Source organism: Bactrocera tryoni, chromosome 4 (assembly GCF_016617805.1).
Source record: "Bactrocera tryoni isolate S06 chromosome 4, CSIRO_BtryS06_freeze2, whole genome shotgun sequence".
NCBI classification, from domain to species: Eukaryota; Metazoa; Arthropoda; class Insecta; order Diptera; family Tephritidae; genus Bactrocera; species Bactrocera tryoni.
Window position 1 is genome coordinate 75791415 of NC_052502.1, and position 27726 is coordinate 75819140.

General features: G+C 34.2%; 1 protein-coding gene across 1 annotated transcript; it reads right to left on the reverse strand.

Moving 5' to 3' along the window:
- Window positions 1-123: 123 nt before the first annotated feature.
- On the reverse strand, window positions 124-26429 carry LOC120774154 (uncharacterized calcium-binding protein B0563.7). The gene is made up of 6 exons (XM_040103562.1): window positions 26386-26429; window positions 2134-2723; window positions 1465-2059; window positions 1076-1219; window positions 691-900; window positions 124-347 (listed from the first exon to the last, which is right to left on the reverse strand). The coding sequence occupies exons 2-6, from the start codon at window positions 2134-2136 to the stop codon at window positions 169-171; spliced, it is 1131 nt and encodes a 376-aa protein (XP_039959496.1). The 5' UTR covers window positions 2137-2723; window positions 26386-26429; the 3' UTR covers window positions 124-168.
- Window positions 26430-27726: the final 1297 nt, after the last annotated feature.

Here is a 27726-nt window from a genome sequence, read left to right on the forward strand (position 1 = left end):
AATATTTTTATTATGTTTTAATCTTTAATTTTTTTTTATTATTTTGTTATTATTTTTCACTTATTATGCATATTTTTTTGGTTTTGTTGCTTATTATCCTTATTAGTTTGCTTTTATTCAAGCTTTCGCTAAGCAGTTTCGTCATTAGCTGTCAAAATTCTGCATTCCTTAGTCATACGTCATCGACACAACGGATTTTGGTGTTGGTAATGGTGAAGTAGTATTTTCCTCCTCATTCTCGTCATCGTTTTCTTGTGAGTCTTCTGGCTCGCCCAACGCATGCACGAACTCATAGAAATCAATGCGTCCATCGCCGTCGACATCCACTTCTTTTATCATGTCTTCAACTGTACAGAAGTGACAAGTGTTGGAAATGGAAACAAAAAAAACAAGATTGCAATTTAACGCTTTGCATGAAAATAATCTGTTTACGGCAACCCTAAGGCAGCATGAAAAGTAAACAAGCTAACTGTAAAATCATGCAATTCTTAACGAATTTGTCAGCCAATCATACACATAAATCAAAAAATAAAAATAAATAAAAAATAAAAAGAAACACATATACGCTCAGCTGCCCAACCACAAAAAAACGACAACAACAAATACAAAATGTAAAACCACTCAACACCTGTAAACTTGTACTTCAAAAATATATTATATTAAATACTTAACAAATTTGCCACGACTTACTGTCTTCCTCATCCAGATCCTCGCCCAAGCACTGCAGCACCGCTCTCAGGTCTGAGGCCGTTATATAGCCACGATTATGCTTGTCGAACACACGAAATGCGTCGCGCAACTCACGTTCCTCCTGATCGGCAGAGGAAAGCCCCGATTTGTCTTCATATGTCATGTTGGAGAGTATGTCCACAAATTCCTCAAAGCTAACATTGCCATCGCCTGCAGCGATACAAAAAACAAAAACGAAAACACCTTCAAGCAAGCAATAACAAAGTGCAAAGTGCTTTCAAATATAATATCAACGCTGTCATGGCCTTTGCTGCAAAGCGAGCTAACCTCCAACAGATATTGCTATTTTCTATATTGCACGTTTTAACAATCCCGCCCAACTCACCGTCCACATCGATTTCCTGCAGCATTTCCTGCAATTCCTCGACACGCGCGAATTGACCCAATGAACGCATTACGGTGCCCAACTCCTCCTTCGTTATGCAGCCATCGCCATCCTTGTCGAATAAGCGAAATGCTTCGCGAAATTCTAGAAAACACACACGAAAATAGATAGCAATACAAAAAAAAAAACAAAGCAATATTGGTGTGACAACAGCATAAATTGGACAGTTCGTGACAACCGACACGTACAAAATGGGAAAACACAGACAGCTTAGCTAGCGCACACAGATTAGGTGAGGTGAGCTTAGCTTGTCCCTTAAACAACCTAATAACTCTATTTATCAGCCAACTACCGATCATACAAGTAATCGTGTTTACACTGCAACTCACCGCGCATTTGACCCTTCGATATGCATGGACGCACGCCGCTCTCCGTGGACTCGGTCGAAGTGGTGCGCTGCGAGAATTGACGTGCGGTCTTAATGCGTCGCTTTGGCCGTTTGACGCCGCCTTTCGCCGCCGAGCTAGTCGTCGCCTGCTCCGGCAATTCGATTTTCCTTTGTTGTCTACGTGGCTGTAAGAATCTAGCGTTGCGCTGCACCGGCGATTCGTCGTAATAATCGTTTTCGCCATCAACGCCATCTTCGTAATCGTCTTCCTCATACTCATCGAGGTCCACGGCTGCCGCATCGTCGTAATCTTGTGTTGCTGTCGCTGTACGGCCGCTGTATGAGTCCAGCACCAATTCGGAGACACGTCGTTGTCGTAGCGAGACCGCTCCGCCGCTGCACGCTGCTTCCGCGTTCGCGGCAGCCATGCTGTTCGCTTGCTGCTCGCGTTGTTGTTGTGTTGGCGGTGTTGTTGCTGTTGTATCGGAACTGTAGCCAGCTGGTGGCTCGTAGTGCGCAGCGTCCTCAAGCTGTTGTGCGTCCGCGCTGTCGCCGCCAGCAGCCGTGTCATCCGCGACGCCTGTAGTCTTTCTCGTCTGCAGGAAATAATAACAAAAACAACGTGTTTTAGTGCGAATACTTGTGTTACACTGTTGCGCAGCTCACCCACCATTAGTTGCCTGAGTTCGCGGGCAAAGCTCGAACCGGCTAAAATATTATTAACAGCCGCGAATAGTTTTTTTCCTTCCAACTTGGCGGTGTTAAGTGAATTTCGGCGTTGCTGCAGAATATTGAAATGTCAAAAACAAAATTTGCAACAACAACACGCTGCCTTGTGTTGTATTTGTTTGTGTATTAAATGCAATTCCGCGGCATGCCCCCGTTCTAACGCCGTCGCCAACACCCTGTTCTGCCACACGCACACGAACGCGCTATTTTGTTTTGTGGTAGTTTTCGTAGTTGTCCGCGTTCACGCGCGCTCTTAATTGACAGCATCAATTGGCGTGCATTTACAATGGTGAAAATGTCATTTAACTGATTGCACTAATTACCAGCGTGTATGTATGTACATAGCAGACACCGCTTCGTCATTTATACAACGCGTTGCTGCACACTGTCACGAATAACTGTACTAGCAGGTCATTCACATGTCAATTTTCGTTTACGCGCTGCAGCTGCTTTTGACATCTGCTTTTTTAATTGAGTTTACGCGTATGCGTGTGTGTGTGTGCAGTTATTTGTGTTGCTGGACTTAGCAGCCTGCAAAAGAGTATTTATAATTAAGCTTAATTGAGCGCATCGATTATGCTAAAATGCGTGGTGTAAATTGAATAATTCAACTGTCACGTCAAGTCATGATTTTTGGTGCAGATTGCGGAGGGCGAGTTTAAGTTTTCCGCCTAATTTGAGCTGTCAAAATATTAATTAAGGAGCGCCAATTAAAAATTCAAACAGAAAAGTCTAATTAATTGAATGTAATGGTGCTAAAAGACACTGAAGGTAGTAGGCAACAACACTTAACAAATAATTGTATTTCCCTGGCGCAAAGTCAACCAAAAGACGGAGGAAATAGCAACAGACCTTTCTATGCTTAACAAATTTCAATGCTTCAAATAGCATTAAGTCTAGTATTCTTGCAAACCGAACGTTTTTATTTACATCTTCTTCTCCTTTCTGGATATTGCGTCGAATACTTTCAGAGCTGGAGTGTTTTCGTTCATACGTACGACATGACCTAGCCAGCGCAGCCGCTGTCTCTTGATTCGCTAAACTATGTTAATATCGTTCTATAACTCATACAGCTCATCATTCCTTTGAATGCCATATTCGCCGTGGCCAACGCGCAAAGGACCATACATCTTTCGCAGAACTTTTCTCTCGAAAATTCGTAACGTCGAATCATCAGATGTTGTCAACGTGTTGGAAAGGTGAGATCTTAAACTTCATTTCACCAAAAGAATTAATTAAATTCGATGAAGTTGAAAAAATGTTACAGCATTTCAAAAATGAGTGTACGAAGAAATTCGCTATATTTTGAAATTTTTTGTATAAAAAAGGGAAGAATGCCAGAAAGCCATCAAAGAAATTTGTGAAGTTTACGGAGACGATGCTGTATCAGTTCGTGTAGTAAACAATGGTTCGCTCGCTTCCGTTCTGAAAATTCGATGTGAAAAATGCACCTCGCTCTGGTCGACATATCGTTGAAAAAGTTGATGAAATTATGGAAAAGATTGACCACGACTGTCACATAAGCAGCCATGACAACGCTAAGGAACTTAACATGCATCATCAAACGGTTTTGAACCATTTAAAAAAGGCTGGCTACTAAAAGAAGCTCGATGTTTGGGTACCAAATGAATTGTCTGTTAAAAATTTAATGGACTGAATTAGCATCTCCTTTGCTAAAACGAAATGAAATCGAACCATTTCTGAAGCGAATGGTAGCAGGAGACGAAAAGTGGATCAAATACAACAATAATGTGCGAAAAAGATAATGGCCCAGGCATGGTGAAGCTCAACAAATGGTCACAAAGCCAGGATAGAGGGCTCGAAAGATTATGCTGAGTGTTTAATGGGATTAGAAAGGAATCATTCACTATGATCTGCTCCAGTCGAACGATTGATTCTACATTTTACTGTCAACAACTGATGAGATTGAAACAAGCAATCGAAAAAAAACGGCCAGAACTGATCAACAGAAAGAAAATATACGACTGCAACGACATCTATTGACAAAATACGAAAAGACTTTTTCAACTACACAATATTTTTTTTTTTGCAAACTATTTCTTGGATTTAGTGATCTAAATTTGGCATTTATACCGTAAGGCTATACTCTTGACTGTAATTTTATGCAACTTTTGTGTATAAATTGCATCAATATTACTTCAGCTCATATTTTTCGTTCAATATACTTATTTTAATCCTCTCTTGCCATGTGCTTATATTGTCTCTTGAGCTTCAAATGCTTCATGCTGCAACCGACTGCCTGTAATAATAAATTCCATAAGTATTGAACTTCGATAAGAAAACAACTCACTTTACTAAGCTCAATATCATAAAATAAAATTACTATTTAATTTTGTAGTTATGCCAATGATGATTTTCCGGTACTCAAACTTCTGCCTTTTCCCACCCGCTTTCCAACACATTAGACAGTCATGGTTTTTTTTCCTCGTTTTAAGTTCTTAAGTAGCAGTTGCAAACTCAATTGCCATGCAAATTGTTCCAACAGCAACAACTCACTTCCACGCACAGATTCGCAAGTGTTTGAAGTGTAGAAAAAGCGTAAAAAAATATGCCACAGAAAAGTTGAAGCGTGTCAGACCAGGCATATATACTACTACTACTCGCACTATATAGTGAGTTTTAGGGTAAGAGTGCAAAGGTATGTGTATTTTATTGTTTTTCGCAAGATAAAATCAACGTCGACGATGAGTAAAGTTTATAGTGAATAATGTCATAAATGCAACTATGCATGTGAAGAAGAAGCAGAAAAAAACACAAAAAGGAACGAGGCGGCGGAAGTTATGTAGCTAACTGATTGGTTGTGGTAAGTTTGTGTGGGCTGCACTAAAAATGGTGTGCACGTCCAACAAAATAATGACAGTGTTGATGGCATTGCTGTGCTCTCTTGACATTATGGAAGCAGACTTTTGGATTTGTTTGGTTACGGTGTTGATATCACACACACGTTAGTCTGAAATTTTGTTAAATGGAAGAATATTTGCCTGGAAAAATGTGAAAATTTTTTGAGCAGTTTGGTGCAAGGTGTTGAAATATTTTGAAACTCTATATTTTAATGCACTTTTTTTTAAGAAATGAAAGGCTTTGGACTTTGTGAAGTGAGTTAAGTTTCTCGCTGATTTAAGTTTTAAAACAAATTAAGTTTCACGTTAAGGAACGTTTTAAGTTAAGTTAAGATTCAGATTAAATCAAGTTAAGTTTCTCGTTAAGTTGCGTTTTACGTTAAGTCTTACCTTGGCTTAATTAAAGTTTCACGTTAAGTAACGTTTTATGTTAAGTTGAGATTCACGTTAAGTCAAGTTAAGTTTCTCATTAAGTTAAATTTCACGTTAAGTTAAGTTTCACGTTAAGTATCGTTTCAAGATAAGTTATAGTTCACGTTAAGTTGATTTTTGCGTTAAGTTGCGTTTTACGTTAAGTCTCACGTTGGCTTAAGTAAAGTTTCACGTTAAGTAACGTTTTTCGTCAAGTTAAGATTCACGTTAAGTAACGTTTTACGTTAAGTTTCTCATTATGTTAAGTTTCACGTTAAGTTGATTTTTACGTTAAGTAATTTGTTGTAATTTTTTAAGCTACATACATACATACTTCCAAAAGCGTTGTTCAACAACTATCATCGCTTATTGCACTACAACTGCTTACTGCTACTAGTCGCTACTATACGATAACAGCTCCACTTGTATAACTTCTGTTCACTTTGAAAACTTCGAGAGTTTGAGGCTTTGACATAAACTCGAGATTTCAATGGATTCCCGTTAGCTCTAAACAATACACCTTCTTGCGAAGTGTAAGATTTTTTGTCTGTTTGAAGCGTGTTTTCAGACTGTTTGATCCGCAAATGTCACAAATGTCAAAAAGTGTCTCAAATGTTAAGGAATTTCCCAAGTGCCAAAAAAAAATTCACAAGTGTCAAACAAAAATGTTGCAAAAAATGTGACAAACGTCAAAGAATTTTCATAAATGTCAAACAAATTTCACCAATGTCAAAATAAAATGAAAAATTGTCGAAGTCGATTTGACATTTGACATATTTTTGAAGGATGTATGTACATATATAACACATGTATAAACTTCATTGCGTTTGAGTCTAATACTGCATGATTTTCCCGCCAGCATTTAATTAAATGTAACTAGTTTACTGTTTGATAGTAGCATGTGTAAAAGCTACTATTTATGTGTTGAAAACTCATAAAACCAAAATTTCTCCCTATGTGGCTTGTACATATACTTGTCAGCATATTCTTTATACTTGTGTCTACATATTTTCAGCAGTTATCCACACATTCATGATGTTTGATTTACGTAGTAGTTTTTCAGACTTTCTCACGTACTTTATTGGCTTCCGCACATAAAACTTGCAAAGCTAGCGGAGAGTTCACCGAAAATATGATATAATAAATATTTCACAGCTACGTACATATGTATGTATGTAGAGTTCGACGCTTTTCAGTTCGGCACAACTATTTTTGCTGCAAACTTCTTAATCATCCAACTGGTTTATATAACTTAGTGAAGAATTGTTTAACTTTTTTAATGTTTGTGCAAAGTCGTTTGGCAGACAAATTGGCTTGAATTGCCATTTTTGTTTTATAGTGGTTAAAATTATATTAAAATGTCAAAATATTTTCAACATGACCGTGCTTTTGTGTGATTTTAAAAACATTTGACGTGTTTGTATAGTGCGCAGCAACCTTAAAGGATCTTGTTAGTTATCGAATATCGATAGCGCTGAACTCAGCTGAGAGCTAAAAATTTAAATATTTTGAATTATTTAAATGCTTTTAAATTATTTGTTTTATAATTCGCACGAGTTGGCTTATATAGCGCTGAAATAACAACAAAAAGTGCTTTACTAAACTTGAAACAGCTTTTTGCCTTACACACTATGGTTTATTAATCACTATTGTTGTAAATTTTCTCATATTACTTTTCCAAATAATTGGTTTGGCGTCACTTTCTTATCTCTTGTGCGCACGGTTTCCTCGCATTTTTTTTCTACACACAAGTGGTTAGGTTTTTTAATTCTCTTCGAAGCAAGCAACTTAGAAAAAATGCTGGTTTCTTATTTACAAGCAATAAAGCGCTTTTGTATCTTCTTTTATTAGCGCCTGAAAAAAATAACATTAATTTAACGTATACAACGCTACTTAATCCCAAGTGTGGCACTTCAGTTGTTTTGTTGTTGCAGCTTTACAAAAAAAATAATAATAATTAAAAAAACAATTGGAAACATGAAGCAGTTTTATGATAAAAATGGGAACACAACAATACAAATTCCAAGAAAACATCGCGCATAGCTGCACTGAGGCCTAACGAAAAAAATAATACGCGCCATAAAGGGACGTAAGCAATAATGATAATGGCGCAGCGGCTGGTGGCGTCTCGCGGTTAAAGGAGATAAAAAAAAGCGCACACACGCAAGTAGCACAACAATGACCAGGAGCTACTCAAAATAAATACGTGCAATAATAATAATAATAATGCGCGGCGAACGGGAAAAAATCCAAAGCAATGTGCACAAATAAAAACCGCATAAATTATGTGGTTTGAGAGCGGCAAACATTCAATTTATATCTTTACGTGTACTCCGCCAATTTGTGTGCAACGCGTAGCAGTAGATATTCGATAGCACTGTTTACGCAGAGCGGCAGGTGCGTGGTTGCGCGGTGATTGCGCTGATTTAATTTTATTTCATTTGGCTTTCGTGTAAAATAAATATGAAGCGCATAGTGATAAGGCAAATTGACGTTGAAACAATTAAGCGACATAAAAATAAATTAACGGCAATGAAGTCTACAATTTTTGGTGCATAAAGTTGGAGAAATGTCCTGATTTTTTCACATCGAAATTGGCCTGTTAAAAATACAGAAAATGCATATAAAGCATTTATAGACATACTTAAGTAAAGTTGTAGAACTATGGAACAAAATTTAGAGGCAACAAATAAATCTTTTTTTTTTAATTTTATTAAGCGAGCCGTAGTTATTCCCTACGAATTGGGCTAGGATATCGCTTTTGAGTTTAAGTGAAATTAAGTTTCATGTTAAGTTAAATTTTATTAAGGAAGCTGTAGTTATTCCATAGAAAATGTGGTAGGGCATTGTGTTCTAAATTAAGTGAAGTTAAATTTCACGTTAAGTCAAATTTTAAGTCAAGTTAAGTTTTACGTTAAGTTACATTTTACGTTAAGTTTCACGTTACCTTGGTTTTCACGTAAAGTTTCGTTTCAGGCTAAATTAGTTTTCACGTAAAGTTTCCTTTTGCGTTAAGTTACGTTCTAAGAAAAGCTGAGTTAAGTTTTCAGTTAAGTTACACGTTGGTTAAGTTTTAAGTCAATTTAATTTTCAGGTTAAATTACGTTTAAGTTAAATTAATTTTCTCGCTGCGTTAAGTTTTGAACCAAATTAATGTTCACGTTTTAAGGTAAGTTAAACTAAGTTAAGTTTCACGTTAAATTGCGTTTTACGCTAGGCCCCACGTTGGCTTAAGTAAAGATTCACGTTAATATATATTCAGGTTAAGTCACGTTAAGTTACGTTTTACATCAAGCTAAACTTCACGTTAAGTCGAGTTAAGTTTCTCATTATGTTAAGTTTCACGTTAAGCTGATTTTTACGTTAAGTAATTTGTTGAAACTTTTTAAGTTACTTCCAAAAGCGTTGTTGAACAACTATCATCGCTTATTGCACTACAACTGCTTACTCCTTTAACATTTTTTAAATAGTCTTCCTGCTAAGTAATCACTACGGTAATCGTTGCAAGTATGTATGTATGTAGCTTCACAAAAAGCTATCCATTTAAGCAGCAGCATTATTCAAACGTTTTTCACACTTACATCTCCGCTTAGCATGTTAAGCTCACTGCTGCGCCACATTGGCCACCCAGCAACTACTACTTACACACAAGTGTGCTCGCACTTATCCACTTGGGCGCCCACTTCGTTACATAGCAAAAGTGACGAACTAAGTAAAAAAGCAAATAAATAATGCCGAGAAAACAAACAAAATGTCGCGCCGCTGACAGCAAGGACTTGTTAAATATGTATGCTAATCGTGATATGCTTGTAAGTTCATTTTCATACAGTGCTTAAGCGTGCACTCGCACTGCTTATGCCAAGCAAAATATGTCAGACCGTTGAGGCAGTGCTTTGCGCTTGCCGTCACGGCCTGCAAGGTCATTATAGTGTTGCTACAACAATGTCAGATGTCAAATATGCGCTTAAGTGCTTACAAATTTCTATTCTTTATGCTTTTGATATGCTTCTTAAGTATTTTTTTTTACTTTTTTTCTGCTTGCTCTTTTAATGAACTTATATAGTAGAGCTCCTTGCTTGCAAATGGATTTTTATTTATCTCTTGACACACTTAAGCACTTTAAGTTTTGACAATCTCATTATGTGCGCTTTACAAACCAAAACGCATACATACATATGTAATTAAGGAAGTATTTGTGCAGAAAAATAAATTTCGCATTGTCTTCCTTCATGCGCGCGATTGCAATGCGTAGCTGCCGCTGCAACAACCCTTTAACCTAATTTCTTGTTATGCGCTACTGTTAAAACACCCACGTATGTAGATATACATATATAGTATGTATATGGTACGCGTTAATATCTTATGTATGCTCTTACGAAAAACTTTAGCAATTCAACGGTGCAACGGAGTCCGCCTTCGCTTGCGAAAACATTAGATGTGGAAGTAAGCTTGCCAGTTGTCAGTTGATCTTGGCGTTGATAATTTTTCAAAGTTCAGTAATGTGTTTTTTCCACAAGCAGGAGGGTGAAAATGCATTAAGGTATCAAACGTGTTCAGAAAACCTATAATATGTATATGTTTTTAAGAAAAAAAGTCACAATTTAATATCATCAGAATTTTGTAAATCTCGGTTAAATTCGGTAAGTTTACAGCGCTGATACCCGCTAAGTGGATTATGCAGATTCCGCTGGAATTTTTGAAATTTCTGTGCTTTGTAATTTATAAAACACTGCGGTACGTATCAAGAGAAGCTAACGCATGACGAAGGCCTGCCACTATTCAAATGTGGTGGCCCAAGGTATGACATGATGTGAAATAAGTTGATGTTTATTTAGATATACGAAAAGACTTTTTCGACTACCCAATATTTACAGTTTCGGTTAGGTTACATGAGATTTCGGTGCTGATAATCGCTTCGTAGCTTAAAGGAACTTGGATTTTAAAAAATCTGTGCTTTCTTATGCCAGAAACGCATAGGTCCAACTGCAGAAGTTTTTCATCTAGCTTCACAAGGAACTGTACATAATAATCATAATGTGTTATCCCACGCCTAACTCAGAGATCAGCCATCTAACCTAACCCAACTAACTTAACTTTGCTAAATATATGTAACTTTCAATTTAATGGATATATTTTTACTAGACATTAAACAGGGTTTGTCCGGAAAGTAATAAGACTAATTTTCTTCCGCCGCGACTGGAGATCGGAGCGTGCGCTCACCGACAGGATTCGGTAAAGGGCGTTTCTGGCTAACAAGCGGCTGGTCAGTTGTCTCCGAGCACCTGGAGAGTCAGGGCAAACATTTTCGCGCGACGGTTTTCTGAGAGTGATGCAAGCCGAAAATGCAACGTTTGTTAGAGCAGAGATACGCGATTAGATTCTGTGTAAAACTCGGTAAATCTGCGACAGAGACGTTTGATACGATCAAGCAGGCACTAGGTGGCACTAGGCCTTTGTGGAGGGCCGGGAAGACGTCGCTGATGAATGAGCAAACCCAAAGTGAAAACGAAGCTCATTGTCTTTTTTGACATCGAAGGCATTGTCCACCATGAATTTGTTTCTCCTGGACAAACCGTAAACGTCAAGTTTTACGTGGAAGTCTTAAGAGACTCAAACGAAACATCAATCGGGTCCGACAAGACATCGTAACCGATTGGAAGTTGCACCACGACAACGCCCCGGCTCACACCACCTTTCTTCTGAACAGCTACCTAACCAAGCCCGCCATACCAACGCTTTCGCAGCCGTCCTACAGCCCAGATGTTGCGCCGGACCTTTTTTCGGCTATCAAAGCTATTCCGGAGAATGCCTTCCGTGACGTCTTCAATGCTTAGAAAACGCGCTGAATCGACGCAGAAGGAACATATTTTGAAAGTTTTTAATGAATTGCAACGATTGGTTAAATAAAATTTTTTAAATCGACTCAATCCTATTACTTTCCAGACAAACCCTGTATGAGACATGCTAGCATTTTAACTGTGCCCTGAACTAGCCTCTCTACAAATCTCAAACGCTTTCTGCGCACATTTTGCATATATAACCTCATTGGCGCACCCTTTACGACAGTGTGTGATGCAATTAAAAAATGAAGTCAACTGTTTAAAGTAAAAATTAAACTTAAATTTACTAAATTGCCTTCGGCCGCAACTCTACCACACACCGCCCGCCCACTGCGTGCGCACGGCCTTAACACTTTAGGTGTTGATCACCAACAAAGTTGCATTAAGTTAATAAAGTTGCTGACAATGTTGACTGCCGGCTGCCAGCTGCTTGCCGCTGCTGCAGGGCAGATGAAACTGCGCCTGCTGCCACATTTAAACGCATAGCGGCACTTGAGTGCTGGTGTCGCTGGCGTGCATCGCCTTTTTGCAGCAATGCAGCAATGAAATATTAGCTACGGTGCAAAGTATGTCACGTAGAATAATGAAAAATGCGAGCAAAAGCAAAAATGAAATTAGTGCAGTGGGAGTAGCCGGGCAACTCACATGCATGAATATGTGCCATACTGCTGTGATAAGCAACGTCGCTATGGCGCAGACGTGCTACGACCGTTATTTACTGTTTACTGCGACGGCAGCAGCGCATAAATGTGCGCATATGAATAAAAGCTCACAGTGGCAGCTGCTGCATGTGCGCCACTGCTTTTGTGCTGTAAGTTTTACAAAGCTGTAAAAGGTATGAATATTATTATAGTGTGTTGTAAAATATGCGAAAATGATGAACATGATTTTGTAGTTGCTCACAAAATGAAATTCAAGTATGCTTGTGCGCTTTATGCAGCGATAAAATTGAATTATTTCAATGAAATGCAGCAAACGGCTAATGAAATTATTTTGGAGACGTTGTTTGTGTTGTTGCTGATTTAGTAAGAAGTTGAAGCTGTGTACTTTTGCAGAAATGAAATCGTTGGTGTTTAATGCTTAACGATTAATCGGTGGAGAAATGCCTTTTTAGTAAGAATATTCACGTTAATAGCTTTCTAAAGACTGGCGACCTGTGGCGGTACTAAAAAAAATTTACTACTTTGGCGGTGCGCCTACATGTAGGCAACATTAAGTATTATATTTAAAGAGTTATAGCCACTTGCAAGCCAGAGAAAATGCAATTTGTGTATTTATTTTGCATTTTCTAAGAAAATTTACCATACCAATTTGTGTATTTTTATACTGTGATACTTCAAGGAACATAAAGCTTATTGGGTGCTCAAAAAAACTTTGCTTTGAAAACTTTTTTTTTTTAACTTCGTTATTTGAATTTTCCACATAAAATTTAAGGTTATGTGAAGAAAGTGTATATACGAAAGTTATAGATCTTTCCATTATCTACAACATTGCCCTATAACTTTTTTCAATAGGACTCATAGTTTTGCCGGAAACTGTGATAAATTGTTTGAAAAAAGGAAAAATACTTGAAATAAAAAAATACAGTGTCTTTGGAACATAGAGAGAAAATTGTAAACTTCTTCGTGAAAGAAGAAAATATTTTTGTAAAAGTTTAAAAAACCCAAACATTTTGTCATTTGAACTGAGAGAACTTTTTTTATTGAAAAAAAGTAAAAAAAAAATGTGTTTGGAACATAAGACGGAAAATTGTAAACTTCTTCGTGATAGAAGAAAATATTTTTGTACAAGTTAAAAATAAAAAAGCCCAAAAACTTGGTTATGAAAATTTTTTAAATAAGTTTTGAGGATATGTTGAAAACAGTGTATATACGGAAGTTATAGTTCATTACCACAGATCGCCCGTAAATTATTTTTCTTTTATGTTTGTCATTTCATCTTTTCTTTCTGATAAATATCAACCTACTATGATTTTCATAATTTTTTTTTTCATTTTCAAAGGCTTTTGGAACTAGTCTATTTACGCTTCAAAGTGCTTGCAAAATAGAAATTATTATCGAAAATCGTATTCCTTCGATCGATTACCTGTTAAAAGTATATGTATGTATATTTAAAAATTATAAATAATATCAATATCAATTTTTACTATTTTTTAAAAAACTCGAAGCAGTCAAAAAGGTGTTGGAAAATTTTTTTTTCAGGCAGTCGCCAATTTATGAGAAAATAAATTTTCAAACTTTTCCGTAATTCCAGACATTGCAACATTATTCTGGATAAATATTTTCTGTTTCAGACTTCCTTATGGGATTGTCTATGACTAGAACTATCCCCATCGCCGAATTTTAACTTTTACTATTTTTAACAAATTCGAAAGAGTCAAAAAAATTTTTTTTTCTGACAAAAAATTGTTTTTCGAAGTTTTCCGTAGTTCCAGTTGAACAAATTCGAAAGAGTTAAATATTTTTTTTTTATTTTTTTCTCAGACAGAAACAAATTTTTTTTTATTTTTTTTTTTAGACAAAGAAAAATTTTTTTCGAAGATTTCCGTAGTTCCAGTCATTTACGACATTTTTCGTGATTAATATTTTTTTTTTGTGAAATCGTGGATATGGTTACGTGCCAATTATTAGAAACACCGCATTTTATCACCTGCTAATTTTTGAAATTTTTAACTTTTTGTATTTTTTCCAATGAAATGCTGCAATATTAATAAATAAAATAACTAATAAAAAAATTTATAATAAAAATATGAATTGCCTTTTTCTAAAAGACTTATTATCTAAAATTCATGCCTAGAATACCCCTAAAGTTTGAGTTTAAACTCTTCTATAAAACATTTAAATTTTCTCAAAATAAGGACAATTATTACCAACCCTTTATTACCCTTTCTACTCCACCACCTTCTTTCATGTGTTTTCCGAAATCCGCAAAGCAAAGTCTTAAAAAATCAACAAACTGCCACATGTGACATATTTGCGACCGCAAGCGCTGTCAAAAGTGGCAGCTACACAGCTGTTGCTTTGAAATATGCACAACTCATTAATCATTAAATTTCATGTAAATGAGCTGCCAACTTCTCTGCACCCCTTCTCCTCAACACTGACACAACAATTTGTTACTTTTTGTGTAGAAAAACGAAAAATTTATTTAAATGCTAACTGCGTTTCCAGCCCAATTCGTGCGTGCTTTCTCATATGTCTATTGTTGCTCATTGTAAAAAAGGTACGAATATCCCAAAATAGCACAAGCCAAGTAAAAAATAAATACAACTTAACGAGCGTTTGATAACTTCACAGACTCCGTTTTTATTTGTGACTTTTGTGACTTTGGCAACTTTTGCAAATATGCAAATGAAAGCGTGCAAACTTTGGCCAGCAACGCGCAATAATAATGCTTTCGTTGTAGTTGTTCGTAGAAAAACAGCAAAACTATAAATATTTTATACGCAGTCATTTAAAAAGGGTTAAAAAGCACTGACACAAACTCCCAACGCGCAACGCAATTGTCGGCTTTTTACGAGCAATAAAAATTTCAATTTGTTGCCCGCGCTTCCCGAAAACTTGTTGAAAATTAAAAATAAACCGTTAAACAATGAAATTGTTGCGTGTGCATAGCTGAACATTATAAAAAGTGGTAAATAGAATGTGTTCATATTGGTTAGTCGAAAAAGTCTTTTCGTATTTTGAAAATTTGGCGCTGATGGTATAATGTCGCTAGCGGAAAAATCACAAAAAGTGGTCGACCAAAATGGTACATATTTGTTTATTTATTTATTAATATGAATATAAAAAAAAACAAGAAAAAACGTTAACTTCGGCTGCACCCAAGCTAATATACCCTCCACAGGTGCATTTCTTTTAGTAACTATATGTTCGGTTTGTATGGAAGCTATATGCTATAGTAATTCGATCTGAACATTTTTTCGGAGAGTATATTATTACCTTCAGCAGTAATCCATGCCAAATTTCGTGAAGATACCACGTGAAATGCGAAAGTTTTCCATACAAGAACTTGATTCTGATCGTTCAGTTTGTATGGCAGCTATATGTTATAATGGTCCGATATCGGCAGTTCTGACAAATGAGTAGTCTTGAAGAGAAAATGACGTTTGCAAAATTTCAAAACGATAGGTATCTTAAAAACTGAGGGAATAGTTCGTATATATACAGACGGACAGTCAGACAGACAGACAGACAGACGGACATGGCTAAATCGACTCAGCTCAACATACTGATCATTTATATATATGTATACTTGATAGGGTCTCCGACGCTTCCTTCTGGGTGTTACAAACTTCTTGGCAAACTTAATACCCTGTTCAGGGTATAATTATTAATCAAAACTGAAAATTTTTTCATCTGTTCGAAACATAAAAAACAAAAAATAAAAATAAAAAATTTTTCCTATCCGAAAAAAAGTAAAAGAAAATTACCACTTTTTTGACTTTTGACGAATTTGTTCAAAATAGTAAAAATAGAAATTCGGCGATGGGGATAGGCCCAGCCATATACAATTTCATAAGGAAGTCTGTCTAAAAAAATCAGGTAAATCGATCCAGTAAAACTTGAGAAATCATGGGTATCATTTAGCAAAAGACTCTATCGAGCAATACGCGTTTAAAATTTCAGTTCCGTCCGAGTCAGCAAAATACATACATTGGGTAGTCGAAAAAGTCTTTTCGTATTTCTAATCAAACTTCAATTTATTTTTTTTTACTTTATAGTGAACTTTAATAAGCCAAATATGGACCATTTTGGTTATTTTTCCATTATTCCATCAGTGTAAAACTTTTCTGGTTTCTCGGCGAAAAACTGCGACAAGTAACTTTCCCTCCATTAACTGCAACTTTACTCCATTAAGGGAGTTCCGCATTGACCGAAACAAATGATAGTCCGATGGTGCAAGGTCAGGGCTATAAGGTGGTTTCATCAAAACTTCCCAGCCAAGTTCTCCCAGTTTTTGGCGAGTCATCAAAGATGCGTGTGGTCTAGCGTTGTTCTGAAGGAAGACGAAGCCCTTTCTGCTGATCAGTTCTGGCCGTTTGTTTTATATTGCTTGCTTCAATCTCACCAGTTGTTGACAGTAAAATGTAGAATCAATCGTTCGACCGAACTGGAGTAGCTCTTAGTGCATGATTCTTTTCCAATCCCACCAAACACTCAGCATAACCTTTCGAGGCGTCAATCCTGGCCTTGCGACCATTTGTTGAGCTTCACCACGCTTGAACCATAATCTTTTTCGCACATTGTTGTCGTATTTGATCCACTTTTCGTCTTTTGTTACCATTTGTTTCAGAAATGGTTCGATTTAATTTCGTTTCAACAAAGAATCGCAGACGTTAATTCGGTTCATTAAATTTTTCACAGACAATTCACAAATTTCATTGGTGGCTTGCATGGCATTGGTTCCTTTTTGATACAAAAATTTCAAAGTATAGCGAATTTCTTCATTATTTTCACTCATTTTTGAACAACTGTAACTTTTTTTTCAACTTTCCCGAATTAAATTTTTTTTGCTTAAATGAAGCTTAAAATCTCACCTTTCTAACACTATCTGGTATGACACAATGTGATTGGTAGCACTGGAGATATGTATATGACTGCAACGACATCTATTGAGAAAATACGAAAAAACTTTTTCGACTACCCAATATAATTCCGGAATTCGAATTTTAATTCGAATAATTAAAATTTAAAAAAAAATTATTTATTTTAAGACTAGAATACAGACTTTTTTCCAAAATTATAAAATATTTTATTCCACAAAAACAGCCACAATCTCCGAAGATTGTTTTTCAGTTTGGACCAGGATAACAAATAGCTGCCATACAAAGTGACTGCTCAAATTCAAGGTAAAGCTCTTGTCATACCTTTTTATGCTATAAGGCATGCACCTGTGAAGGGTATTATAGCTTTGGTGGAGCAGAAATTATCAGTTGCCTTTGTTTTATTTTTCAATTGCACTAAAATTACTTTATGGATTGAATATTTTTTAATGAAGCGCAATTTTTTGCCAATACCAAATGCCTGAACTTTAAAATATTAACTCCCACGCATTGCCATAGCCGTTTTGCACCAGTTCATTCATAAAAGTAAACAAATTTACAATAAAATCAATCCCTGCAACATAAGCTCAATTTCCGTAACCGCAACAGGTTTTGCATTGTTGTTTTTGCTCATTTTTCACATATTTACAAGTATCAATCTTTTGTCTGGCTATAAGTGTGTGCTTTCCGGTCACTGCTAATTAAAAGTCAAACATCACACACACACGCACAATAACAATAGTACAACAACAACAACAACAACAACACAAAAACAAGGCTAGAGCAAAGGATGCAGTAAATATAACAAAGCGATGCGCACAAACAGCTCAAGGAAGCGGGCAAGCAGCCACAGTGGCTGGCGGTTTGTGTGCATTGTGTTTGAGTTCAGTCAAGTAGAGCTGTGTTAAGTTGGCATAAAATTAAGCGGGCTTAGGTTAGTGGCGTGGCAGGAGTTTAATGTGGTGCTCAGTTTGTTGGCTTTATGATTATGGTAAGCCATAAATGTATTATGCCCGTGAAGAGTTGGCGTTTGCTCATTTTTATGTGCAACAGTGAATATCCACAGCTTTGCTGGTTTTGATAGTATAAAAACAAAATGTTAGAAAAACTCAGAAAGCAGAAAAAACATGTTGAAAAAGTGGGCGAGCGATGGAAAATTGTTGCAAAAAAATGCGTAAGTTGAAAAAATATGTTTCAATAAACTTTTGCGTGCGTTGGTGTTGGCTTACGCCACAGTGGCAAACACTTCAAAGCAGAATACCTGAGCGCTTATTAAAAAAGAAATTAATAAACTGGGAGGCAGCAGCAAGAGTGCCGACGGAAGAGCGGCACAGCTGCTAAGGCTGTATGGGTAGGTTGTGGCATAACTTTGAAACACAGGCACTATTGGCAGATATGATTGATACGGACTCAGTGCGTGCGTTGACCTTCAGCTGCTGGACGCTGCGTCACTAATCACTCATTGGTACTGGAAGTGGTAGATATATGTAGATCTAGAGAAGGAACTTTTAAGTGTCTAACAGAACTAGCCATCAGCTTCCCGATTCTGAGGTACTATTTGCTTTTTACTGCCGTAGAAACTGCTTAGTCGGTTATAGTCGAGTTAACAACAGCGCGCCAGTCGTTTCTTCTTTTCGCAAAGTGGCGCCAATTGGATATTCTAAGCCAGGTCCTTCTCCACCTGGTCTCTCCAACGGATTGGAGGTCTTCCTCTTCCTCTGCTTCCACCCGCGGGTACTGCGTCGAATACTTGCAGAGCTGGAATGTTTTCGTCCATTCTGACGACATGACCTAGCCAGCGTAGCCGCTGTCTTTTAACTCGCTGAACTATGTCAATGTCGTCGTAGATCTCAAAGGGCAATAAATCCTCCGCAGAACCTTTCTCTCAAAAACTCGTAACCTCGACTCATCAGATGCTGTCATTGTCCATGCCTCTGCACCATATAGCAGGACGGGAATAATGAGTGACTTATAGAGTTTTGTTTGCAGTCTTATAGAAAATGATATCTTCTTTGTTTAGTTCTGCAGCTTGAAATATTTTCTCCAGCAGCAGATTGAAGAAGTCGCACGATAGGGAGTCGCCTCGTCTGAAACCTCGTTTGGTATTGAACTGCTCGAAGAGGTCCTTCCCAATCCTAACAGACCTTTTGGTATTGGTCAACGTCAGTTTACACAGGCGAATTAGTTTTGCGGGAATTCCAAATTCAAACATCGCGGCATAAAGGGAGCGCCTTTTCGTGCTGTCAAAAGCAGCTTTGAAATCGACGAAGAGATGGTGCGTGTCGAATCTCTTTTCATGGGTCTTTTTCAAGACTTGGCGCATGGTGAATATCTAGTCGGATGTTGATTTTCCAGGCCTAAAGCCACACTGATAAGGTCCAATCAGTTTGTTGACGGTGGCCTTTAATCTTTCACACAATACGCTCGATAGAGCCTTATATGTGATGTTTAGCAGATTTATCTCACGGTAGTTAGCACAGATTGTGGGGTCTCCCTTTTTGTGGATTGGGTAGAGCAGACTTAAATACCAATCGTTGGACAAGCTTTCGTCCGACCATATTTTACAAAGAAGCTGATGCTTGCTACTTATCAGTTCTTCGCCGCCGTGTTTGAATAGCTCGGCCGGCAATCCCACCACTTTGTTGTGCTTCAGACGGGTAATTGCTATTTGAACTTGTTCATGGTTGGGCAATGGAACGCCTGCTCCATCGTCATCGTTTGGGAATCGGGTTCGCCTTCTCCTGGCATTATACTTTCACTGCCATTCAGCAGTCTGAAGAAGTGTTCCCTCCATAATCGCCGCATCTTTTCGTAGAATTTTCGAGCATTACCCTATCGGCCAGCTTGTCAAGCTCTTCGTACTCACGCATTTCGGCCTCTCTCTTTTTTGTCTGCAAATGCGTCTCGTTTCCCTCTTCAACTCTCATTGATACTCCGTAGCGAAAAATTCAGTCGACTATCGAGAGGAACTAGTTTCTGCACACAAAGAAACCGCTGACGAGCCATACTCAAAGCGACGTTTTGAGCCCCTTCGAGGTGCCCAAAGCTATTTCTCATTTTCCTGCCAAAACCGCTTCTTTGGCGGCAACATTTATATATTCCTCGCTCATGTGAGCACCATAGGGCCTAGCAAATGTCAAAGAGCACAAATTGTAAAGGCATTATTGTTGTAGCGGTGGTTGGAGAAGCGCATTATAAGCGGCTTTGCCAAGCTACAAATAACATAAGCTTTTATTGGCGATTTATGCAAATGAAGCATATTATTGATGAAGTGAAAAATATTATACGAGAACATTTACGTATGCCATAAACTATGTGTTTAAGTGTTAAAGTGCGAGTAATAAGAATATAATTTGCATAATATTAAATATGAAACTTAAGACATTTTGAAATACCATACATACAAAGTATTTAAATTTTCTTAATTAATTTAGTGCTATTCATCGAATTTAATCAGAATACTAGCTGGCAATTTAAGATGCGCAATATGTTCCACACATATTGCCTGTTAATTGAGTGGCGTGCCGCTGTTAGCAACCGTTATGCACTTGTCGAGTAGCTGCATATTTGAACAAGAGGCAAGCCGCAATTATTTACATACATATGTATATTATATACATAAATATATTTGTATATACATATGTATGTGCATTTACCTTGAAAATAACTTGTTATCGACGTTAACTGTTGTAAGTAAGACCTTATAACGTCAATTATTAAGGAAATGTGGAAATAATGAGGTATACATTTCACAAAAATAATTTTTGCACATTTATTTCAGAGAATGATTGCAACTAAAGTTAGATAAAAACGAGAAAAAACGTTAACTTCGTTACAAATATTCCTTACAAGTATTGTTGATCGACCAGTTTGTATGGCAGCTATATGCCATAGTGTTTCAATATGAACAATTTCTTCGGAGATTGCAGCATTGCCTCAGACAATAATTCACGCCAAATTTCTGGCAGATATCTCGTCAAATTAAACAAATTTTCATACAAGTACTGGAATCTAAGCGTTCAGTTTGTATGGCAGCTATATGTTAAAGAAATCCGATTTGAGCTATTTGTTCAGAGATTGTTGCGTTGTCTTGGACAATAATATATATCAAATTTCCTGAAGATATCTTGTTTAATAAAAAAGTTTACCATACAAGCACTTGATTTGGATCGTTCCTCTTGTATAGCGGCTTTATGCTAAAGTGATCCGATCTAACAAATTTCTTCGGAGCTTGCAGCATTGCTTCAGACAATAAGCTCCATGCCAAATTTCTAGCAGATATCTCGTCACATAAAAAAGTTTTCCATACACACTCTTAATTCCGATCTTTCAGCGATTTAGACAAGTGGACAACATGACGTATGAGTAACTTTTCAGAGTTACAATTCTTATCTCAGTTGAAATATGTAAATTCATACAAAATTTTGTTTACTGATATTTAATTATACTTAAAAAATAATTTTATGATTATTAATAAAATTAAATAAATTAATTAATAAAATTAAATAAATTAATTAATAAAATTAAATTAATTAATTAATAAAATTATTATTTTTTTAATAATATTAAAATATTTTTTTACTAATTAATACTCAACTTTTCTTATTAATAAATATAACTTTTTTTTATTATTAAATTTATCTTTTACTAAAATTTATTTTTATTAATTAATTAATTATTTATTTTATTAATTTTTATAAAATTAATGCAGTTTACTTTGCAGCTACATATGTACATATGTATATGCTAAAGTGGTCCGATTTGAAAAACTATTTTTATTAATAATGTTAATAATATTAAAATAACTTTTTATTAACTAATATTATACTTTTGTTATTAATGAATATATATATTTTTTAATTATTAAATTTATCTTTTATTAAGAGTTAATTTTATAAATTAATTTACTATTTATTTTACTAATTTTTATAAAATTAATGCAGTTAGCGAAATTTCTTGTAGATACCTCGTAAAATTAAAAAGTTTTCCATACAAGCATTTGATACCGATCGTTGAGTTTGTATGGCAGCTATAAGCTATAGTGGTACGTTATCGGCAATTCCGACAAATGAGCAACTTCTTTGGAAGAAAAGGTTGTTTAAAAAATTTCAGGCCGTTATCTCAAAAATTGAAGAACTAATTCTCATATATGTTATACAGACAGCCAGACGAACCTGGCCAAATCGACTCTACTCGTCTCCCTGAACGTTCATAGATATACTTTATAGCTTCTTCCACCGTTCCCTCTGCCAGCACTTTTTCATTTATAAACTCTTCTGAGTTAAACACTCATATATTTAAATGTTATTACTAATTAATTACTCTAATTATCAACTGATCACTCTGCTGATTGGTTCAATTTATATTGTCATCATCAAACTGTCACAGACATCACTTATTTATCGCTTAACTTGGTCAATATTAATTTAACACCACGCACGCAGAAAAACATGCTGCTGTGGAAAAAATCAAAGCTCAGCAAAAAACCGAAATCCGAAACCAGCAAAAAATATACACAGTCAATTAATTTCACAAACTCTTAAACGCTTAAGGCAACATTGAAAATTCCCTACCAAAATGCCAATGCATTTTAAATTTCAATTTTAATTTCAAGCGTAAAATTGTAGGCGACATAATACTGCAGCTTGTCTACTAAATATTTAGTTACATGCTGGGATTGGAAAAATCCCGTTAGATTACGTACGTTTAGCCATAAGCGTTTTGCAATATGAGGCAATATGTGAGCCAATTTTAATGGAGACACACATACACAAACTATAAACTACTCGCATTTTGCACACACAAATATTGTTTACTATATACATACATATGTACATATTTGTTTATGTTTATATAAATATTTATAGCTACACATAAATATATTTGTGCATAAATTTCGATCAGTGCAGGGTTACTATTTTAAATTGCGGATTTAAACGCTATAAAGGTTGCCAGCTGAGCTAATTGCGTAGGCCGTTTCAGCTGCAAGCGGAAACACAAATTGCAAAATGCTAAAAGGAGATGTGAAGGCGCATATAAATTACTAAAAGGAAATGCGAAAAGCGAAACTAAAAACGTAGCTACTTAGTTTTGCTGAGGACAATAAAAAAGTTTTTAATATTTAAAACGTCATATATTGAGTAGTCGAAAAAGTCTTTTCGTATTTTGTCAATAGATGTCGTTGAAGTCGTATATCTCCAGTGCTACCAATCTCTTTGTGTCATACCATATAATGTTGGACTGCTGAGATTTTGTGCTTCATTTAAAATTAAATTCGGGGAAGTAGAAAAAAAGTTAGAGCTGTTCAAAAATGAGTGAAAGAAATGAAGAAATTCGCTATATTTTGAAATTTTTGTATAAAAGGGGAAGAATGCCACACAAGCCACCAATAAAATTTATGAAGTTTACGGAGACGAAGCTGTATCAGTTCGTGTAGCACAACAATGGTTCGCTCGCTTCCGTTCAGGAATTTTCGAAATTTCGATTTTTAGTTTTACACTGATGGCATAATGTCTCTAGCGGAAAAATGGCAAAAAGTGGTCGAGCAAAATGTTCTTTTTTTGTTCATTATTCATTGAAGTTTGATTTAAAATACGAAAAGACTTTTTCGACTACCAATATAATATGGCGTTTACACTCAAAGAGCTATTGATCTTGGGCGTCGTAACTTTTTTTTATTAACTAAACTAGAAAACTGGCTCAAACCTTAAGGGTGTATCCTAGTATAAAAAAAAAACGATTTTTATTGCATATTTTTTTTAAGTTTAAGTATTCAAGCATGTGTGTACAAGACGATTTATCAAAATTCAAATTATTTTCGGAGATATACATACTATATGTAATAGGTACATTGCTGCCCCGGTATCTAAACTCAGAAGTGAAACTTTAGCGTTTTTCTCGAAATAATCTTGTTCAAAAAGATGATCACGATTTGTCAGGTTCACTTGAAACGATTTACCTGAAAATTTTAGAGCGACTTCATAGACTTATCTAAACCCGGAACTATCCATTTTTGAAAATTTAAATTAACACAATTTAAAAAATATCAAAACAATCAAAAAGGGTATATAAAAATTGTTTTTTTCAGGCCGTCGCCATGTCATAAAAAAATGTTTCTATTAAATTTTTAATTTTTGCAATTCAAAATTTTCATTCTTTTTCTCTAAATTTTTTTTTTTTAATTTTTCCAACTTTTTCGTATAACCATAAAAAAAATTCTAAATGTTTCTAAAAAAATATTTAATTTTTCTAAAATAAATACGAAAAGACTTTTTCGACTCCCCAATATATATATTTTTTAGTTTAATTATTCAAGAATATGTCTACAACAGCATTTTTCACAATTATTAATATATATATAAAAATTATTTTAGAAAATTAAAAAAAAAAAATTTAAACACCAAAATTTAAAAAAAAAATTATTCCAACTTTTTCGTATAATCAGTCATTGCGACATTATTCTAGATTAATATTTTTTTGTTTCAGATTGCTAGAAGGTTTGAAGTCGGAGGTATGGCGTGCTATTTTTTGATACTTTAAAAATTTTCTGAAATTCATGGATCTGCACTAGAAAACCTCCCAAGTCTAAGGTTTTCCCAAACCGGCTACTTTTTATAATATGAAAAAACTTGTTTCCCATCATTTCGGTTCAAGTCTCTACAATTAGAAAATTAGAGTTTCATACTCGAAACTATGAGGACAAAGCAATTTTTCCCACCTCAGTTTCTTGACTCAGTTATAAACCATAAAGCTATTTCGGACCAACTAAAATAAAGGTTTTAAAACTTCCGTCGGTTTTCGTGTAATTTTTTAACAAGTTAACTTACTCATTAAAATTAAACGAGTTTTCAAAATATTGCATGGATTCGAAAAAGTAGACAACATGGCGTATGAGTAACTTGTCAGAGATACAATTAAAAAAATTCACACAAAATTTCAGTTAAAGATTGAGATTTAAATTCAGAGCATTTTTTCAATACATTTTAATACTTCAAAATAATATTAAAATTATTGTTAATAAATAATTTTGAAATTTTTTTTTATATTCAAAATATTAAAAAGATTAAAAAAAATAAATTAATTTAGACGATTTATATCTGCAAACAATTTGATTTTATGCAATTTAAATTATTTTTTTTTGTAATATATTTAAATTTATTTTGTCCAGATATGCTTATAAATTATTATATTTTTTTGAAAAAAAATAAATGTAATATTAAGTTATTGTATAAATAGTTGTCTTAAAAAATTTGGTTTTATATTTCCTGAAGACTATATGTCGTGTGATTAATTTAATTTAAATAAAATTAGTTAAATTAATTAATTAAAAACTAGTTTTTATAATATGAAGTGATTTAGGCAAATGGACAACATGACGTGTATGAGTAAGCATTCAGAGTTACAACTTTTATTTCAGTTGAAATATGTAAATTCATACAAACTAATTTTCATATTATTAATAAAATTATCAATGAAAAAAATTATATATGTATGGACTATATAATTATTAATATTAAAATATATTTTAATTTGAATTTATTTTCTTAAAAATAATTTTGATAAATTAAAAAAAAAAATTGTTTTAGTATTTATTAAAAAAAAATTAATATTTGTTAATAAAAAAATAATTTTAATATTCTTTTCTTATTAATATAAATTTTTTTATATATACTAAAATTATTTGTATTGAAATTTGATAAAGTTATTTTTTAGAAAATTAATTTAAGTTAGATTTATTTTGGTAAACAATTTGATTTTATGCTTTTTGAAACTTTAATATTTTTTTTGTCCAGGCTTAAATAAAAATACTATAATAATATAAATTCATAGAAATATATAAAAAAAAATTGGAATTTTTTTTAATTACCTAAAGAATGTTTTTAGCTTTAAAATTTTGAATTAAACTTTAACTAATTTTTATTTTTTGAAAAATTTTGTTTTAATTATCTAAATAATTTTTTTAGTTTTAAAATTTTTGAATTAGGTTTTACCTAATTTTTATATTTCGTAAAAAAACAATCAATATTTTTATAATAAAATAGTTGTATAACTGAAACCCAGGGTTGCGAATTTTTAATTCATAAATTTCGGATTCCGATGTTGGCACAGCAAACTAAATTTTCATATTTTAATCTCGTTGTTGGGCTTTTTTTCCAAGAAATTTGGTACCCAAGAAAAATATATATTTTTTAAATTTAAATGTTGTACACAAACAAGGAAAAATTTTAATTTTAAAATAATTTATTTTTTGATTCTCAATTATGTGGTGAGGAATAAAAAATGTTATTTTTAATGCATTATTTACAACCCTGCTAAAAACTCAAACTTAAAATGTTTATTTTGATCAATTTAATAATTTTTTAAGTAAAAAATGTCAACGACAAAACTAAAATAATTTAAAAAATATCAAAATCATTCTTATAAATTTTTTGTCATTTTAAAAATTGTTTAAAAATTGTATTAGTGTTATTTAATGCTAAATTTTTCACTAAATTTTTTATTATTAATTTCAAAAAAGTTTAAATATAAAAACTTACCAGCAAAAATTTTTCTTTATTTTTTGAATTTTTTTTTATTTTTATATACATATGTATATTTAATATAAGTTTTTGCTTTTTTTTTATTTTATATTTTGTTTTATATTTCGTGACTCTTATATTTCCTGTTAAATTGCGCACAAATTTGCTTCCTTGTGATTATTTTGTAAAATGCAGTTGTTGTTGTTCATAAAATTAACACTCGCTAGAACATTTATGTTTATTTCAAATCGTAAAATAAAGCATAATACTACGTCCTAATACATATGTACATATACATATGTATGTGTGTGAATGATTGAGGTAAGCAAACAACAACACGCGCCGTTAAGCACCACTCACTTGATAAGACAGAGTGCAGCACAACAACTTGCACAACTTCAATCAAAACACTCAAACACAGTGCAATACAAAGTCATACGCACACACACACACAGAGGCAGACACAGCAAGCGTAGAGTAAATGCCCGCGGCACTGTTTACATTTGACGAGTTTCGTTGTTGAAATTCAAAAAACACAAAAACAAAGAACCACAAATACTGTTAAATTGCTGTGTGTTTATTTTTTTGTTGTTGCGCGCGGATGCTGACACAATTGTGGCTTGACTTCCGGTCGGCGTTCTTTTCTTTGCTGTTTTATTTTTAGTTTTAGATTTCTAACACACTTTGAATTTTTCAATGTTTCGTAAGTACCGTTAGAAATACATGCGAACACAACGTTGGCCGCCGAAGAACTAAAAGTGATTATTTTGCGCTGAGCACATTTGGCCGTTAGGATGCTGCGAAGTTACTCATACGTCCTGTACGCCATACAACGGTGTGAGTTGGGACGGTAAATAGTGTTGCCACAGCGCTGTACAAAGTTGATTACAAATTCGATTGTGTTATCGATTAATGACATACTGATTAAATCAAAATAACTGTATAAAATCAAGTCAAAATAAAAAAATTAAAAAGGAAAATATGAACGCAAAATAAACAATAGAAAAGGAAAATACAAGCACAGCTTTGTAAAGAAAATTCAATTTAAACACAATAATTTAAAAATATTGATAAATTTATTTGAAAAGTATTAAAAAATATTGTAATAAAGCAAAAACAAAGAAAACCATAAAAAACAATAAAATAAATGCTGAAAAAGATAAGATAAATAAAAATATTAAACTTCTGGTTGCAAAACCACTATGCAAATTTTACAAATAATCTAAAAAGAGTGACTTTTGAGCGTAATATTATATTATTTTATTTTTAGATTAAATTTATTTCTATAATCTTAAAAAAAATTACTAATTGCTTAAATATTTATGTTTTTTTTAGAAGTTATTGCTTTAAATTTGTATA